The sequence below is a fragment of the Rhinopithecus bieti genome, unplaced genomic scaffold, assembly GCF_001698545.2.
Source record: "Rhinopithecus bieti isolate Rb0 unplaced genomic scaffold, ASM169854v2 scaffold_6945, whole genome shotgun sequence".
NCBI classification, from domain to species: Eukaryota; Metazoa; Chordata; class Mammalia; order Primates; family Cercopithecidae; genus Rhinopithecus; species Rhinopithecus bieti.
In genome coordinates this window covers 175,214-191,663 of record NW_016805531.1, presented here as the reverse complement: position 1 = coordinate 191,663, position 16,450 = coordinate 175,214, and the positions used below count along the sequence as shown (strand labels likewise).

The 16,450-nt window shown below is 37.6% G+C and overlaps 1 protein-coding gene across 1 annotated transcript in view; it reads left to right on the top strand.

Moving 5' to 3' along the window:
• The window catches only part of GALK2 (galactokinase 2), a 163,167-nt gene that overhangs the window by 22,628 nt on the left and 124,089 nt on the right, over positions 1–16,450 (top strand). Inside the window, exon 2 of the mRNA XM_017872767.1 lies at positions 12,505–12,593. Within this exon, the coding sequence (XP_017728256.1) occupies positions 12,505–12,593 (89 nt within the window). The remainder of the gene's footprint in view (positions 1–12,504; positions 12,594–16,450) is intronic.

Genomic DNA, 16,450 nt, shown 5'->3' with positions numbered 1-16,450 from the left:
GTGTTAAAGTCTCCCATTATTATTGTGTGGGAGTCTAAGTCTCTTTGTAAGTCTCTAAGGACTTGCTTTATGAATCTGGGTGCTCCTGTATTGGGTGCATATATATTTAGGATAGTTAGCTCTTCTTGTTGAATGGTCCATCCCTTTACCATTATGTAATGGCCTTCTTTGTTTCTTTTGATCTTTGTTGGTTTAAAGTCTGTTTTATCAGAGACTAGCATTGCAACCCCTGCCTTTTTTTGTTTTCCATTTGCTTGGTAGATCTTCCTCCATCCCTTTATTTTGAGCCTATGTGTATCTCTGCATGTGAGATGGGTCTCCTGAGTACAGCAAACTGATGGGTCTTGACTCTTTATCCAATTTGCCAGTCTGTGTCTTTTAATTGGGGCATTTAGCCCAGTTACAATTAAGGTTAATATTGTTATGTGCGAATTTGATCCTGTCATTATGATGTTAGCTGGTTATTTTGCTCGTTAGTTGATGCAGTTTCTTCCTAGCATTGATGGTCTTTACATTTTGGCATGTTTTCTCAGTGGCTGGTACCTGTTGTTCCTTTCCATGTTTTGTGCTTCCTCCCAGAGCTCTTGTAGGGCAGGCCTGGTGGTGACAAAATCTCTCAGCATTTGCTTGTCTGTAAAGGATTTTATTTCTCCTTCACTTATGAAACTTAGGTTGGCTGGATATGAAATTCTGGGTTGAAAATTCTTTTCTTTAAGAATGTTGAATATTGGCCCCCACTCTCTTCTGGCTTGTAGAGTTTCTGCGGAGAGATCTGCTGTTAGTCAGATGGGCTTCCCTTTGTGGGTAACCCGACCTTTCTCTCTGGCTGCCCTTAACATATTTTCTTCATTTCAACTTTGGTGAATCTGACAATTATGTGTCTTGGAGTTGCTCTTCTTGAGGAGTTTCAGTTGTGGTGTTCTCTGTATTTCCTGAATTTGAATGTTGGCCTGCCTTGCTAGGTTGGGCAAGTTCTCCTGGATAATATCCTGTGGACTGTTTTCCAGCTTGGTTTCATTCTCCCCATCACTTTCAGGTACACCAATCAGACGTAGATTTGGTCTTTTCACATAGTCCCATATTTCTTGGAGGCTTTCTTTGTTTCTTTTTACTCCTTTTTCTCTAAACTTCTCTTCTTGCTTCATTTCATCTTCAGTCACTGATATCCTTTCTTCCAGTTGATCAAATTGGCCACTGAAGCTTGTGCATTCTTCGCATAGTTCTCGGGCCATGGTTTTCAGCTCCATCAGGTCGTTTCTGGACTTCTCTACACCTGTCATTCTCGTTAGCCATTTGTCTAATCTTTTTTCAAGGCTTTTAGCTTCTTTGCAATGGGTTCTAACTTCCTCCTTTAGCTCAGAGAAGTTTGATCGTCTGAAACCTTCATCTCTCAACTCGTCAAAGTCATTCTCCATCCAGCTTTGTTCCATTGCTGGCGAGGAGCTGCATTTCTTCCGAGGCAGGGAGGCGCTCTGATTTTTAGAATTTTCAGCTTTTCTGCTCTGTTTTTTCCCCCATCTTTGTGGTTTTATCTACCTTTGGTCTTTGATGATGGTGATGTACAGATGGCGTTTTGTTGTGGATGTCCTTTCTGTTTGTTAGTTTTCCTTCTAACGGTCAGGACCCTCAGCTGCAGGTCTCTTGGAGTTTGCTGGAGGTCCACTCCAGACCCTGTTTGCCTGGGTATTGGCAACGGAGGCTGCAGAACAGCGAACATTGCTGAAAAGCAAATGGTGCTGCCTGGTCGTTTCTCTGGAAGCTTCGTCTTAGATGGGACCTGGTCGTGTGAGGTGTCAGTCTGCCCCTACTGGGCGGTGCCTCCCAGTTAGGCTACCCTGGGGTCAGGAACCCACTTGAGGAGGCAGTCTGTCCATTCTCAGATCTGAAACTCCATGCTGGTAGAACCACTACTGTCTTCAAAGCTGTCAGACAAGGACATTTAAGTCTGCAGAGTTTCTGCTGCATTTTGTTCCTTTTGTATATATTTCTAAATGCATATTGGCCATTCCTTATTTTACTGTATAGGGGTGAGACTTTGGATTCTTTTTTCTGATTGGTTATAACATCTTACCAGTTCTGTTATTAGTTACTGAGATAAATAAAATCTTTAACATATGTTCATTTTTTATGTCATGATGGATACTTGTCGAAAGACAAAATCACAACAATTTTAGTTTTGTTAAAGCAAATTAAATATGGCCTGAGAAAGCCTCTCTGCTTCTATATTTGTGTCCTTGTGGATGAACTGCAACCTAACTTAATAGGTAGACAAGATTGAAAACCTAACTTAAGAGTATGCTCCTGTAACAATAGTTGAGTCTTGGCCAGTCCCACCAGCCTTACTTCAACCAGTCATACATTGCTGAGTGTTCAAACTGTGTTTGAGTAAGGCAAACATGGAACTGTAAGGAATCCAGTTGTTTCTGTACCTCACTTCTGATTTCTGTATGTCACTTCCCTTTTTTTGTCTATAAATTCCCTTTTTTTGGTCTATAAAATTCTGACCATGAGGCATCCCTGGAGTCTCTCTGAATCTACTGTGATTCTGGGGGCTGTCTAATTCATGAATTGTTCATTGCTCAGTTAAACCCCTTTAAATTTAACTAGACTGAAGTTTTTATTTTAACAGTTTAAATACCTTACTTGGTGTTATTTGGAATTCTAGAATTGGGCAGCACTCAATTCTGTAAGATAGAATAAGTGTTCCAATGGACTGAACAGAGGAGATTGGTTTTATAGACAAAGAACTGAAGAAAGCAGAAACAAAGAACAAAAAATGGATTGGTCATTTTAAAGTTAATTTCCTATTAAGGCAAGAATAGGGAAAAAAACAATACAAAAATAACTGGTTGGTCAACATCAGGCTACTTAGGTTACTTTTTGTTGTTAAAGGCAGAGGGAATTTTATTATTATGCTGACTAAGACTGGTCTGTTTGGGAAATTTGGCTATTATCTCCCTCTCTCTCTCTCCTGATATCTTGGAAAGTCAGATAACAACTTACTTTTGGTTTGCTGATGTGGAACTTTAGTTCCAGTACTACATTTTGGTTTGGTCTGTTGGGTCTAGTGCAACAGCTTAGTCTAAAACAATGGCCTCCTATAATTTTCATTTAGCATGCTTTAAAGAAATTTCTCTCTTAATGTAGCTTGTCTAATATTTCTTCATGATTAGATTCAGTTTATGCATTTTTAAGAGGAATACAACGAAATTGATTTTGTTTCTTTAGTACACCATATCAAAAGGCGTATGATGTATATGTCCCATTACCAATTCTGTTAACCTTAATCACTTAAGGAGGTGCCTGCTGGTTTTTCCAGTATAGTTTCTGTTTTCTCTTCTGTAATTTATAAGTATCCTTTTGGTGAAAGACTTTGAGAATATGTTGGTATCCTGTTTCTGACCAAATTTGCATTTACTGATTTTAGCATCCATTGTTGATTCTTGCCTGAATTGCTTATTACTACAGTGATTTCTAAGTGGTGATTTTCCGTTTTTTTTTTTCCCCATACGTTTTCATTTATTAATTGGCATTATACTGTAAGGAAATGCTTTTCCTTTTCTTCCTTTTCTATCACTATGCACTCAGGTTTTTATTTTATTCTGTGGATTCTAATGTTTCCGTTATTATTGTATTTATTTTGATGCTCCGTTGTTTCATGTTCAGATTTGGGCGGTGGGAACCTCTTCAGGTGGACTTCTGTGTCATTGCGAAATGCCACTATCATTGAGCACTTCCTTACTTTCTGGCACAGCAAGATGTTTCAGGTTTATATTGTATTGTCTCTTACCCAGTTCTGGAATCAGCCATTTCTTTAAGGAACTGTAATTTATTTTGAAATAAAGATCTGGGCACTAGAGATGCTCATTGCTAATATGATAGTAATTATCCTAGGCCATCTCAGCAGATAAAGCACTTTGCTTTTTTCTTTTAATGTAATATTTCTGGAAATCGCTAGATCAACATTTCTAGAAATGATTTTCTTTTTAATAGTTTCATTGCACTTCATTTTGGAAACAAGTCAGAATTTATTCAAACATTCTCCTATGTAAGAGTGTTTAGATTGTTTCTAGTATTTTGCGATTATAAACTATTCTGCAATGAATATTTTATATATATATGTTATATTGTTGGAGGTGTATCTTCAGGGCAAATTCTTAGACAGTGAATTGCTAGGTAAAAATCAACACCTATGTATTTTTGTTAGACAATGCCCAGTTCCCCTCTGAAAGTGTTGTACCAAATTTGTATTGCCAAAACAGTGTATAATAGAAGAGTGCCTGTTTACTCAGAACCTCAACATCAGAATACATTGTTACTTTTTAATTTTCACCATCTGATAGTATCTCAGTGTAGTTTTAGTTTGTATTTCTAACTAAAACTTAAGGCTGAACAACATCTTTTAATATGTTTAAGGCCCTTCTTTTTTGTTTTTTTAGAGACAGGTCACCCTATGTGGCCTAAACTAGTCTCCAACTCCTGGCCTCAAGCAATCTTTCTGCCTTGGCATCCCAAAATACTGGGATTACAGGTGTGGGCCACTGTGCCTGGCCTAGGGTCATTATGAAACTGTCTTTTGCTATGAATTTTCTGTTTATATCTTTTTTGTTTTTTTTCTTTGATGGAATCTCGCTCTGTTGCCCAGGCTGGAGTGCAGTGGTTCAATCTTGGCTCACTGCAACCTCTGCCTCCTGGATTCAAGCAACTCTCCTGCTTCAGCCTCCCAAGTAGCTGGGACTACAGGCATGGACTACCACTCCTGGCTAATTTTTATATTTTTAGTAGAGATGGGGTTTCACCATGTTAGCCAGGCTCGTCTCGAACTCCTGACCTCTGGCAATCCACCCGCGTTGGCGTCCCAAAGTACTGGGATTACAAGTGTGAGCCACCATGCCTGACCTGTTTATACCTTCTACACAGTTTTCTATCAAGGTTTTGGTCTTTTTTCACATGGTTTTTAAGAGGCTTTTTTTTTTTTTTTCTCAAATGTAAGGGATATTAGCTCTTTATCTACAATATATGTTATTTTCTATTAGTTATTTTTTAAATTCTGTAGTGTTTTTGCCATAAAAGTTTTGAAAAAATTTTATATAGTCAACTCTATCAAATTTAAAAAATTTGCCTCTGTGTTTTGAGTCATGGTTAGAAAACCTTTCCCTTAAGCCTGAGTTATATTGAAATTCACTTGTTTTCTTCTTGTTTTCTGTAGTTTCTTTTTTACATTTAGACTCCTGATCCATTTGGAGAGTATTATTGTGTATGATTAAGATATGGATCTAATTTTACCTTTTCCCAGAAGTCTAACCAATTGTACTAGCACTCTATTTTATTTTATTTTATTTTTTGAGATGGAGTCTCGCTGTCTTGTCCAGGCTGGAGTGCAGTGGCGCAGTCTCAGCTCACAGCAACCTGTGCCTCCTGGGTTAAAGCGAGTCTTGTGCCTTAGCCTCCCACGTAGCTGGGATTACAGGCACCCGGCTGATTTTTTGTATTTTTAGTAGAGACGGGGTTTCACCGTGTTAGCCAGGATGGTCTCAATCTGTTGAACTCGTGATCTGCCCACCTCGGCCTCTGAATGTGCTGGGATTACAGGTGTGATGTACTAGCACTCTATTGAAAATTTACCTTTGTGGGCCAGGTGCAGTGGCTCATGCCTGTAATCCCAGCACTTTGGGAGTCCGAGGTGGGGAGATCACGAGGTCAGGAATTCGAGACCAGCCTGGCCAATATGGTGAAACCCCCGTCTCTACTAAAAATACAAAATTATCCGGGTGTGGTGGCACACGCCTGTAGTCACAGCTACTTGGGAGGCTGAGGCAGAAGAATCGCTTGAACCAGGGAGGCGGCGGTTGGAGTGAGTTGAGATCCGTCACTGCACTGCAGCCTAGGTGACAAAGCGAGACTATGTCTCAAAAAAAGAAAAAAAAAAAATTACCTTTATGTCATGATTTGAGATGCCACCATCATCATATATTAAATTTTTATTTGAATCTGTTTCTAGACATGATATTCCACTGAAGTCTGCTAGTCTATTTATGTGCTGATATCTCACTGTTTTCATTATGGAGGTCTTTTAGTATGTTTTAATGTTTGGTAGGGTTACTCCTCTCTCAAAGCTTTTTTTTTGTTTGTTTTTTCTTTTTTTAGTGTTTTGCCCACTATTGTTACATATTTGTTTTTCTTTTCTTTTTCTTTTTTTAAGATGGAATTTCACTGTTATTGCCCAGGCTGGAGTGCAATGGCATAATCTTGGCTCACTGCAACCTCTGCTTTCCAGGTTTAAGCGATTTTCCTGCCTCAGCCTCCCGAGTAGCTAGGATTACAAGCCTGTGCCACCATGTCCAGCTCATTTTGTATTTTCACTAGATACGGGGTTTCTCCCTGTTGGTCAGGCTGGTGTTAAACTCCTGCCCTCAGGTGATCTGCCTGCCTTGGCCTCCCAAAATGCTGGGATTTCAGGCATGAGCCACCATGCCTGGCTACATATTTGTTTGTCATACGATCTTTTTTACTAACTTGTCTATCTCCATAAGAAAAGTTTATTGGTATTTTTCGGGAGATTTAGTTGAATTTGTAAATTAACTTTGGGAGAACATCTTTATGATGTTGTATCACCTTATCCAAAACAGGGATGTCTTTTCATTTCTTTTTTCTTTTTTTTGAGACGGAGTCTTGCACTGTCGCCTGCGCTGGAGGCTGGAGTGCAGTGGCACGATCTCGGCTCACTGCAACCTCCGCCTCCCAGGTTCAAGCGATTCTTCTGCCTCAGCCTCAGGAGTAGCTGGGATTACAGGCACGTGCCACCATGCCTGGCTAATTTTTTGTATTTTTAGTAGAGACTGGGTTTCACTATGTTGGCAAAGCTGGTCTGGAACTCTTGACCTGTGATCTGCCCGCCTCGGCCTCCCAAAGTGCTGGGATTACAGGCGTGAGCCACAGTGCCCAGCCCATTTATTTGTCTTTCAAGAATGTTTTAAAACTTTTCTCAAATAGGTTTTGTACTTTTATTAAGTTTGTTTCTAAGTGTTTAGTGTTTTTTGATGCTAACATTAATGATATTTTCTTTACCATTCTAGTCTCTAACTGGTTTTTGTTTTTGCATATGAAGTCTACTGATTACTGTATATTAATCTTAAACCCTGTTACCTTAGTGAATTCTTTTATTATTAAATTTGGTTTTTATCATTAATTCTCTGTGGTTTTCTAGAAGTTTATTACTGACATTATAAGGCTTTCTGGGGGAGCATGGCAGGTTGCCTAAGCTGGTCCAAAACTGGTTTGAGAGAGCAGGGAAAGGAGACTGACTTGGGGTTTTTATGATGGTTATAGGGTGGAGCCAGCGAGAGGATTTCTACATGTGGTTTGGCCCATGGCAAAAGGGGGGGGCTTTATTTTTATCCATTAGTTTAATGTGAGGTAGAAAGGGGAAAGAGGGAGAGTTAAGGTCTAAAAGCTGGTAGCAGTCAAACAAAAAATGGAATCAGATTATTATAGTTTCTGATATATTTGGATAGAGGTCTGCAGAGTCATTTCTTATTTTAAAAAATGTCTTCTGTTTAGTAGTGTTTTCCCTTTGTTACTTTTATTTTGTACATTTGTGCTTTATCCCCCATATTAATTCATTAGCTAATGGCTTATTTTGTTAACTTTTTTCTTAAAAACCCAGGCTTTGAATTTATTAACTTAGGTCTGCTGTTTTCTACTCCCCATATCATTACTTTCTGTTCTTATCTTTTTTGTGTCATTCTTTTTGTTTATTTTCTAGCCTATGGAGATGAGAATTTATTATCATTTTTTCATTTTTACTGCTAAAGTGTTTAGAACTATGGAGTTTTCTGACTGCTTTAAATGTATCCCATATATTTTTAATGAGTAGAGCTTTTAATGTTATTATTATTTTTAGATTCTTTCACTTTATTTCCCCTTTCACCCAAGAGTTGTTTAAAAGACACTTAAGAAATTTGCAGGTAGGAGGACATTTTGTCATTTTTCTTGTTAATAATTTCTAGTTCTATTGCATTGAGTGTTGTTTGTATTAATTCTACTTTATGGAATTTACTAATGTTTCATTGTAACCAAATATATGATCAGTATTTGTGAATGTTCCATGTACTCTTGAGAAGTTGTATTGCCTATTATGAGGGTACAATGTTTGATATGTGTATATATCCATAAAATTTACTTTATCAAGTTTATTGAGTCTTTTCTATGTGATTTGGCCTCCTTGATGTACTAAGGTGTCTTATAATCTCTTATTGCTAATGTATTTCTACCTGTGTTTCCTTAAATTGCCTTGTAGTTTTGCCTTATACAAGTGATTACTGTTTCATTTGGGATATTTCTTAACTGCTGTATCTTCATTTTGATTTGTGGCTCTCAGCATTAAGAAATATCCTTCTCGTAGGCTGAGACAGGAGGATCCCTGGAAGCCAGAAGTTTGAGACCATCCTAGGCAACATAGTGAGATTATGCCTCTACAAAAAATTAAAAAATATTTTACCTAGGCATGGCAGCATGCCTCTGTAGTTCTGCTGAGGCTGGGACTGCAGGATTGCCTGAGCCCAGGAGTTCTAGGCTGCAGTGAGCCATGATCATGCCACTGCCCATTGCACTTTAGCCTGGGCAACAGAGTGAGACCCTATCTCTCTCTCTCTAAAGAAAGGTATCCTTCTATGTACATTTAGTGCGTAACCTTAAATCCTACAATTTTGATCATGATTACTACTTGTTTTCTTATTGTTTTCATTTGCCTATAATACCTTTGGCCATTTCTTGATATTTAGTCTTTCAGAATCACCTTGTTTTAGTTATGTGTCTAGTATACAGCATAATACATTCAGTCCTGTTTTAGGAGCAAAATTGCAAATCTTTTTGTTTTAATAGTTGAGGCTCATTCACATTTATTAATGTGATTAATATGTTTGATTTCAGTTGTTGTATTATTTTATACAGGTTGAGTATCCCTTGTCCAAAATGCTTGAGACTAGAAGTTTTTCAGATTTCAGATTTATTGGATTTTGGAATATTTACATATATATAATGAGATATCTTGGAGATAGCACCCAAATGTAAGCATGAAATTTATTTGTTTCATATACATCTTATTCATATAGCATGAAAGTAGTTTTATACAATATTTAAAATAATTTTATTCATGAAACAGTTTGCGTTAAATACTTAGGTGTGGAATTTTCCACTTATGACATCATGGCTGTGCTTAAAAAGCTTCAAAGTTTGGAATGATTTGGAGTTTGAAATTTTGAATTAGGGATGCTCAACCTGTAATTGTATGCTATGGTACATTTTATGTTTTTCCTATCTACCAGATATTTTCTTTTCTCCTTTATTTTAAAATTTCTATGGTATTTAGGAAGATTTATATTTTGTTTTATTGGTTACCTTTGTACTTACATTTTAAAACACCCTTAGAAAACAGGGGACTATTTTCTTATTTAACTTCTACTATCTGCTTTGTCAGTTTTTAATTTTTTTCCAGTGGTGGTTGTTGAAAAGCACCAATTTTATGTCATTCTATCTCAAATCCAGACAAATAACCTCAGTTGCTTCAACAAACTTCTCTATAAAATAGAAGAAGCTGGGCAGAGAGCACCAAGATTTATCAATAGCATCATTAAAATTACCCAGTGCACTAACATTGCTTCCTATCCTGACACAAACACATCTACCATCTCTCATTGCTTATGATATATTCTTATTCACCTGCTACAGAGTGGAAATGATACTGAACCCAGGAACTAAGATATAATCATAACGACCATTTATTAAACACATGCTTCATGCCAGTGCTGGACTGGACACTGTTCCAAATGACCTTATTAATCTTCCCAACAAATCTATGGGATACATATTTCTATCCAGTTTAAAGGTGAATTAGATTAATGAATTTCATCATGTGTAGAGGAGAGTTTTAAGCCCAGGTCTACCTGACTGCACAGGACCTGTTCTTTCTATGCTTTTGTTTCTTTAATAATATCCTTGTATATGTCTGTACTATAATTTAAAAAAATCATTGCTTTGTCAGTTTTTTTTTTTTTTTTTTGTATCTTTTAACTTTTACCTCTTGCCTATTTAGTAATCAATGAGCTTATTCTACTTTCCTCTTTTTCTTTCCCACACCTCCTGTTTTTTAATAGGTGGACTTTTTCTTTCTGGTAGTGGTTTTAGATTAATCTTAGTTTTGGTGGCTCCCTTCTTTTCTCTTTATTTTACTCAATTTTCCCTCCCTCCCCCCTCTCTCCTTCCCTCCCTCCCTCCATTTCATTCTTTCTTTCTTTTTTTTCTTTTTTTCAAAGACAGGGTCTCATGTTGCCCAGGTTAGAGTGCAGTGGCTACTCGCAGACAGGATCTTGCCATTGATCAGTGCGGCAGTTTTGACCTGCTCCATTTCCCTCCTAGGTTGGTTTACTCCTCCTTAGGCAACCTGGTAATCCCTTGGCCCCCACAGGTCACCATATTGAAGCCCAACTTAGTGCAGACACCTGGACGGCGTAGCGCACTGCAGCCCAGAACTTCTAGGCTCAAGCGATCCTTCTGCCTTTGCCTCCAGAGTAGCTGAAACTACAGGAACACCCAGGGTGCCTGGCTTTTTTGCTCAATTTTTGTTTCCAGTAGTTCAATGTGGTCTTCTTTTCTCTCTTCTTTTTTCCCCCTATTATAGGTAACTTGAAGTTTGGCATTTTTGTCTTCTAGTTATACTGAAGACAGAGTTTTTGTATACTTTTGTTTGTTCTTGTTTTGTTTTTTGAGGATATATAGAGAAACTCAGATTTAGGCAGCCATGTCTACCAGGTAGTCCAGTAAATGTATTTTGAGTCATATGTTAGAGATTCTGTTATTGTCTTCCTGCTGAGATCTTTTGTTCTCTTCCACAGCCTCTGCTGAAGGAGTAAGCACAAGTGATCATATTTGTAACTAAAACAAGTGACCTTATTTGTACTAAATGACCTCACCCTTTGGCCACAGATATCTAGACCTGTATGAATACAGGACCTAAACTCTGCCAAGCTGATTATATCTTTCGAGAATTTGAACGAAGGGACACAGAAATGTAATCAGTTAGTATAGGACACTGGAGCTGTTAAGTCTTGTAGAGTCAAGGCCACAGTGTCATGAAAACTGAAGGTATGGAGGAGCAGAAACTAAGAGGTTCACAGAGGCAGGTGGAATGCAAAGAGTACTGAGCAGAGAGAAATTATAATGGTGTCTTTGGAGCAATGAGAGAATGAGGCAGGAAGAGAGCCAAAGAAACTGGTATAAACAGTTTCTGATGACTATTCAATTCCCAAGAGATGAGCTTGAATAACTTCCAACAATATTCCACATATTTTTATATTATTATATTAAATTTTCTTGAGTTTTTTGGGTGCGGGTGTCTGTTCCTTAATTAATTAATATCCTGAATATTTAGGCTTTAATAAATGTTTATCATCCTGGTGTTAGTACACAGATACAATATGATGTGGGACTACAAATAATAAGGGCTATTCACAGAATTGACTTGAGATAATTTGAGAGTATCAAGTTATTAAATATATTACAAGAATTTTGGGTCTGGAAGGGACCTATGAGGAATATCTAGTTCAAATTCTCATATTTTAGAGAAGAGAGGCCAGGAGAAAATGATTTGCCAAACTTCGACATTGAATTAGAGATCTCATTAGAATTAGAACTGTGGTTTCCTGATGTCCAGTCTAGATTTTATTTGACTACATGTTCTGAGTTAGACAGTATAACCCCCCAAATTCGTATCTACTTGAAACTGCAGAATGTGACCTTATTTGGACTAGCATCTTCGCAAATGTAATCAATTAAGATGAGGTCATACTCAATTAGAGTGGATGGACTTTAATCCAATATGACTGGTGTCCTTACAAGAAGGAAAAACAGAGAGAATGCCATGTGGTGACACAGGAGAGATAAGAGTGATGAAGCTGAAAGCCAAGGAATACCAAGGATTGACGGCTGCTACCAGAAGATAGAAAGAGGCAGGGAAGAAAGGATTCTCCTCTATAGCTTTCAGAGGTACTACTGACCTCTGACTTTAGACTTCTGGCTGCAGAATTGTGATTATAAATCTCTGTTGTGTTAAGCCATCCAGTTTATAGTTCTCTGTTATGACAGCCTTAGGAAACTAAATAAACTACTGCATGGTGCACCTTTTAATATAAGAGATTCTGCCCTGAATGTCACCAAAAAAGTATACAGAAACTAGATTCTTCAAAAGGGAAGGAAGTAGTTTTTTCTGTTGGGTATATCAATCTTAACTTTTAAATTCTTCAGTGTACTTAGGTATACTTTTGTGCCATTTAGAGATTACAATATTGTTCATTTGGGATTTTCAAGGAAGTATGTCACTAGGAAATTTTGCTTTTATTCTTTTAAGGAATAATGAATGGTGGCAGGCATATGGAGTGTGTGTGTGTCTGTGTATGTTATGGATTTTCTGTTATATGATAATCTGAAATATTGTACTTTTATTTTCAGGTTACTGAAGCTAAAGGAGATGTTTAACTCCAAGTTTGGATCTATTCCCAAGTTTTATGTTCGAGCACCAGGAAGAGTCAACATAATAGGTATTTCAAAAGTTCCTTCTCTTAAGTTTTTTCTTCATCCTTTGGTAAGATCTAAATTTTAAAACATATTTTCTTAATTTTCCCAAAATAGAATATTTCACATATATCTACTAATAGTAAGATGTGTCTTTGCATAAGGAACACACTTTACTTTTATCTTTCCCTATCCATGTTATTAGTATTGTTCATTCATTTTTTAAATGTATAAATTTGTTGAAACCAAGTTGTTAATATTGTTTTCATAAAAAATGAAAATATTTTTCTAGGCCACAGGTTAAAATTTTAGACTGTGGTAAGTAGTTTTGATGGTTTTATATTTACTCACTGGGTTAGAGAGGCACAGGGAAACCTTACAATTCCTTGCTACTAAAAGTGTGGTCCAGATTTTGCAGGTCTTCTAGATGAATTTATCTTTTCCTTTATTTATCCTGTGAAGTACTTTGAATTTTACTACCTTTTAGTGGTAAATAACACAGCCTGTCAACATTTTGTTTACTATCATTTTATCAATGTCCATGTATATAATAATTGACATAGTTGTACTTAGACTACATACCATTTTTATCTTTTCTTCACTTAATATATCATAAATATTTCTATGTATCTATTTCCATTTTCTGCTGTCATAACAGAATTCCACAGATAGGGTAATTTATCAACAATGGAAGTTTATTTGGCTCATGATTCTGGAGGCAGAGAAGTTCAAGATCATGGTACTGGCATCTGGTGAGGGCCTTCTTATTGCGTTATTCTCTTCTCTTTTTATTTTTTCTGAGACGGAGTTTTGCTCTTATTGCCCAGGCTGGTGTGCAATGGTGCAATCTCAGCTCACCGCAATGTCCGCCTCCCGGGTTCAAGTGATTCTCCTGCCTCATCCTCCCGAGTAGCTAGGATTACAGGCATGTGCCACCATGCCTGGCTAATTTTTTGTATTTTTAGTAGAGATGGGGTTTCTCCATGTTGGTCAGGCTGGTCTCGAATTCCCGACCTCAAGTGATCTACCCGCCTCGGCCTCACAAAGTGCTGGGATTACAGGCATGAGCTACCGTGCCTGGCCTTCTTATTGAGTTATTGTATGGTGGAAGGGTAGGAGGGCATGAGATCATGCAAGATATAGAAAGGCAGAGCGAGACTCCGTCTCAAAAAAAAAAAAAAGATATAGAAAGGATGTGCGCTGAGCCCACTCCTGAGGTCACTAACCTGTTCCAGAGTTAGTGGCATTATCTAAGGGGAGATACTAAGGGGAGAGCTCTCATGATCTACTCACCTCTTAAAGGTCCCACCTCTTAATATTGTCACAGTGGCAATTAAATTTCAGTGTGAGTTTTGGAGGAGACATTCAAACCACAGCACTGTGGTTCCGTGTAGTGCTCGTAGTTATTTTAATGACTTCATGATAGCTTACTAAATTAATGTAATTTATTTAACAACTTTCTCTCATTGTAGCTAAAGCTATTTCCAGGTTTTGTTTTTGTGTTTACTATTATAGCAGGTAATTTCATAAAAGGATACCTTAGGTTCATTTTATCATTTTATTATTGCCAATGAGTATTACTTTTTTGGTTTATTTGTTTTCAAGGATGGAAACTAGATATAGTAGAATAGAGGATGTACTCCCTTTCATAAGATTTAATAAGTTGCTCATTTTCCACAAAAAGGTACTGAGCTTACAACTACAGACTTGTGAAGGTCCCTGACTTAATGATGGCTCAATTTATGATTTTTTTAACTTTTTTTTTTTTTTTTTGAGGTAGAGTTTTGCTCTGTCACCCAGGCTGCAGTACAGTGGCTCCATCTCGGCTCACTGCAACCTCTGCCTCCCGGGTTCAAGTGGTTCTCCTGCCTCAGCCTCCCAAGTAGCTGGAATATAGGTGTGCACCACCACACCTTATTAATTTTTGTATTTTTAGTAGAGACGGGAGCTTATCATGTTGGCCATACTGGTCTTGAACTCCTGACCTCAAGCGATCCACCTGTCTTGGCCTCCCAAAGTGCTGAGATTACAGGCGTGAGCCTCCACACCTGGCCTCTTGTGTCTGCTAACTGACCTCTCCCTACCTGCCCTTCCTGTCCTCCCTATATGTTATCCTTCCCAGCTTCTAGTAACCACTATTTTACCTTCTATTTTTATGAGATCAACTCTTTTAGCTTCCATATATGAGTGAGAACATGAGGTATGTGTCTTTCTGTGCCTGACTTATTTCACTTAACATAACGTCCTCTAAGCTCATCCGTGTTGCTGTGAATAACAGGATTTCACTCTTTTAGGTGGCTGAATAGTATTCCATTGCATACATTCACCACATTTTAAAAATCGATTCATCTGTTAATGGACATTTATGCTGATTCCGTATCTTGACTATTGTGAACAGTGGTGCAATAAACAAGAGAGCCACATATCTCTTTGACATACTGATGTCCTTTTCTTTGGATATATACCTAGTAATAGTATTGCTGGATCATATGGTGGTTCTATTTTTAGTTTCTTGAGGAGCCTTCATACTGTTTTCCATATGGCTATACTATACTATACTTTCCCACCAATAGTGTAGAAGAGTTCTCATTTCTCTGCATTCTCTCTAGCACTTATTATTTTTTGTCTTTTTGATAATAGTCATCCTAACTGAAGTGAGATAATATCTCCTGGTGGTTTTGATTTGCATTTTCCTGGTTATTAGTGATGCTGAGCATTTTTCTATGATTGTAAGTCATTTTTATGTCTTTTTTTGAGAAATGTCTATTTAGATCATTTGCCAATTTTTATTTTATTTTATTTATTTGTTTAATTAATTTATTTATTTTGAGACAGAGTCTCTGTTGCCCAGGCTGGAGTGCAGTGGCACGATCTGGGCTCACTGCAATCTCCACCTCCTGGGTTCAAGGAATTCTCCTGCCTCAGCCTCCTGAGTAGCTGGGACTACAGGCACGTGCCACCATGCCCAGCTAATTTTTGTAGTGTTAGTAGAGACGGGGTTTCACTGTGTTGGCCAGGATGAACTCCTGACCTCAGATGATCTGCCCATTTTGGCCTCCCAAAGTGCTGGGATTACAGGCGTGAGCTACCACACCCAGACCATTTGCCAATTTTTAAATTGGAATATTTGTTTTACTGCTGTCAAGTTTTTTATATATTCTGGAGATTAATTCCTTGTTGGACAAATATTTTATCCATTTCAACAGGTTGTCTCTTCACTCTATTGGGAGGTTTCCTTTGCTATGCAGAACCTTTTTAGTTTGATATAATTTCATTTGTCTATTTTTGTTTCTTTGTCTGGCTTTTATAGTCTTATTCATAAAATCTTTGCCTAGACCAATGTCTTAAAGTGTTTCCTTTATGTTTTCTTGTAGTAGTTTCATAGTTTCAGTTATGATGTTTTAAGTCTTTAATCCATTTAAAATTGATTTCTGTAAATGGTGAGATATTGGGGCCTATTTTATTCTTTTGCATATGTATATCTAGTTTTCCATCACCATTTATTAAACAGATTGTCCTTTTCCCAATGAATGAAGGTAATTTTGTTGAAAATCAGTTGGCCTTGGCCAGGCATGGTGGCTCATGCTTGTAATCCCAGCACTTTAGGAAGCCAAGGCAGGTGGATCACTTGAGGTTAGAAGTTTGAGAGCAGCCTGGCCAACATGATGAAACCTTGTCTCTACTAAAACTATAAAAATTATCTGGGTGTGGTGGCACATACCTGTAATCCCAGCTACGCAGGGGCCTGAGGCATGAGAATCTCTTAAACCTGGGAGGTGGAGGCTGCAGTGAGCCGAGATCAAACTGCTGCACTCCAGCAGGATCCTGTCTCAAAAATAAATAAAAAAATAAAATAAAATAAAATAAAATAAAATAAAATAAA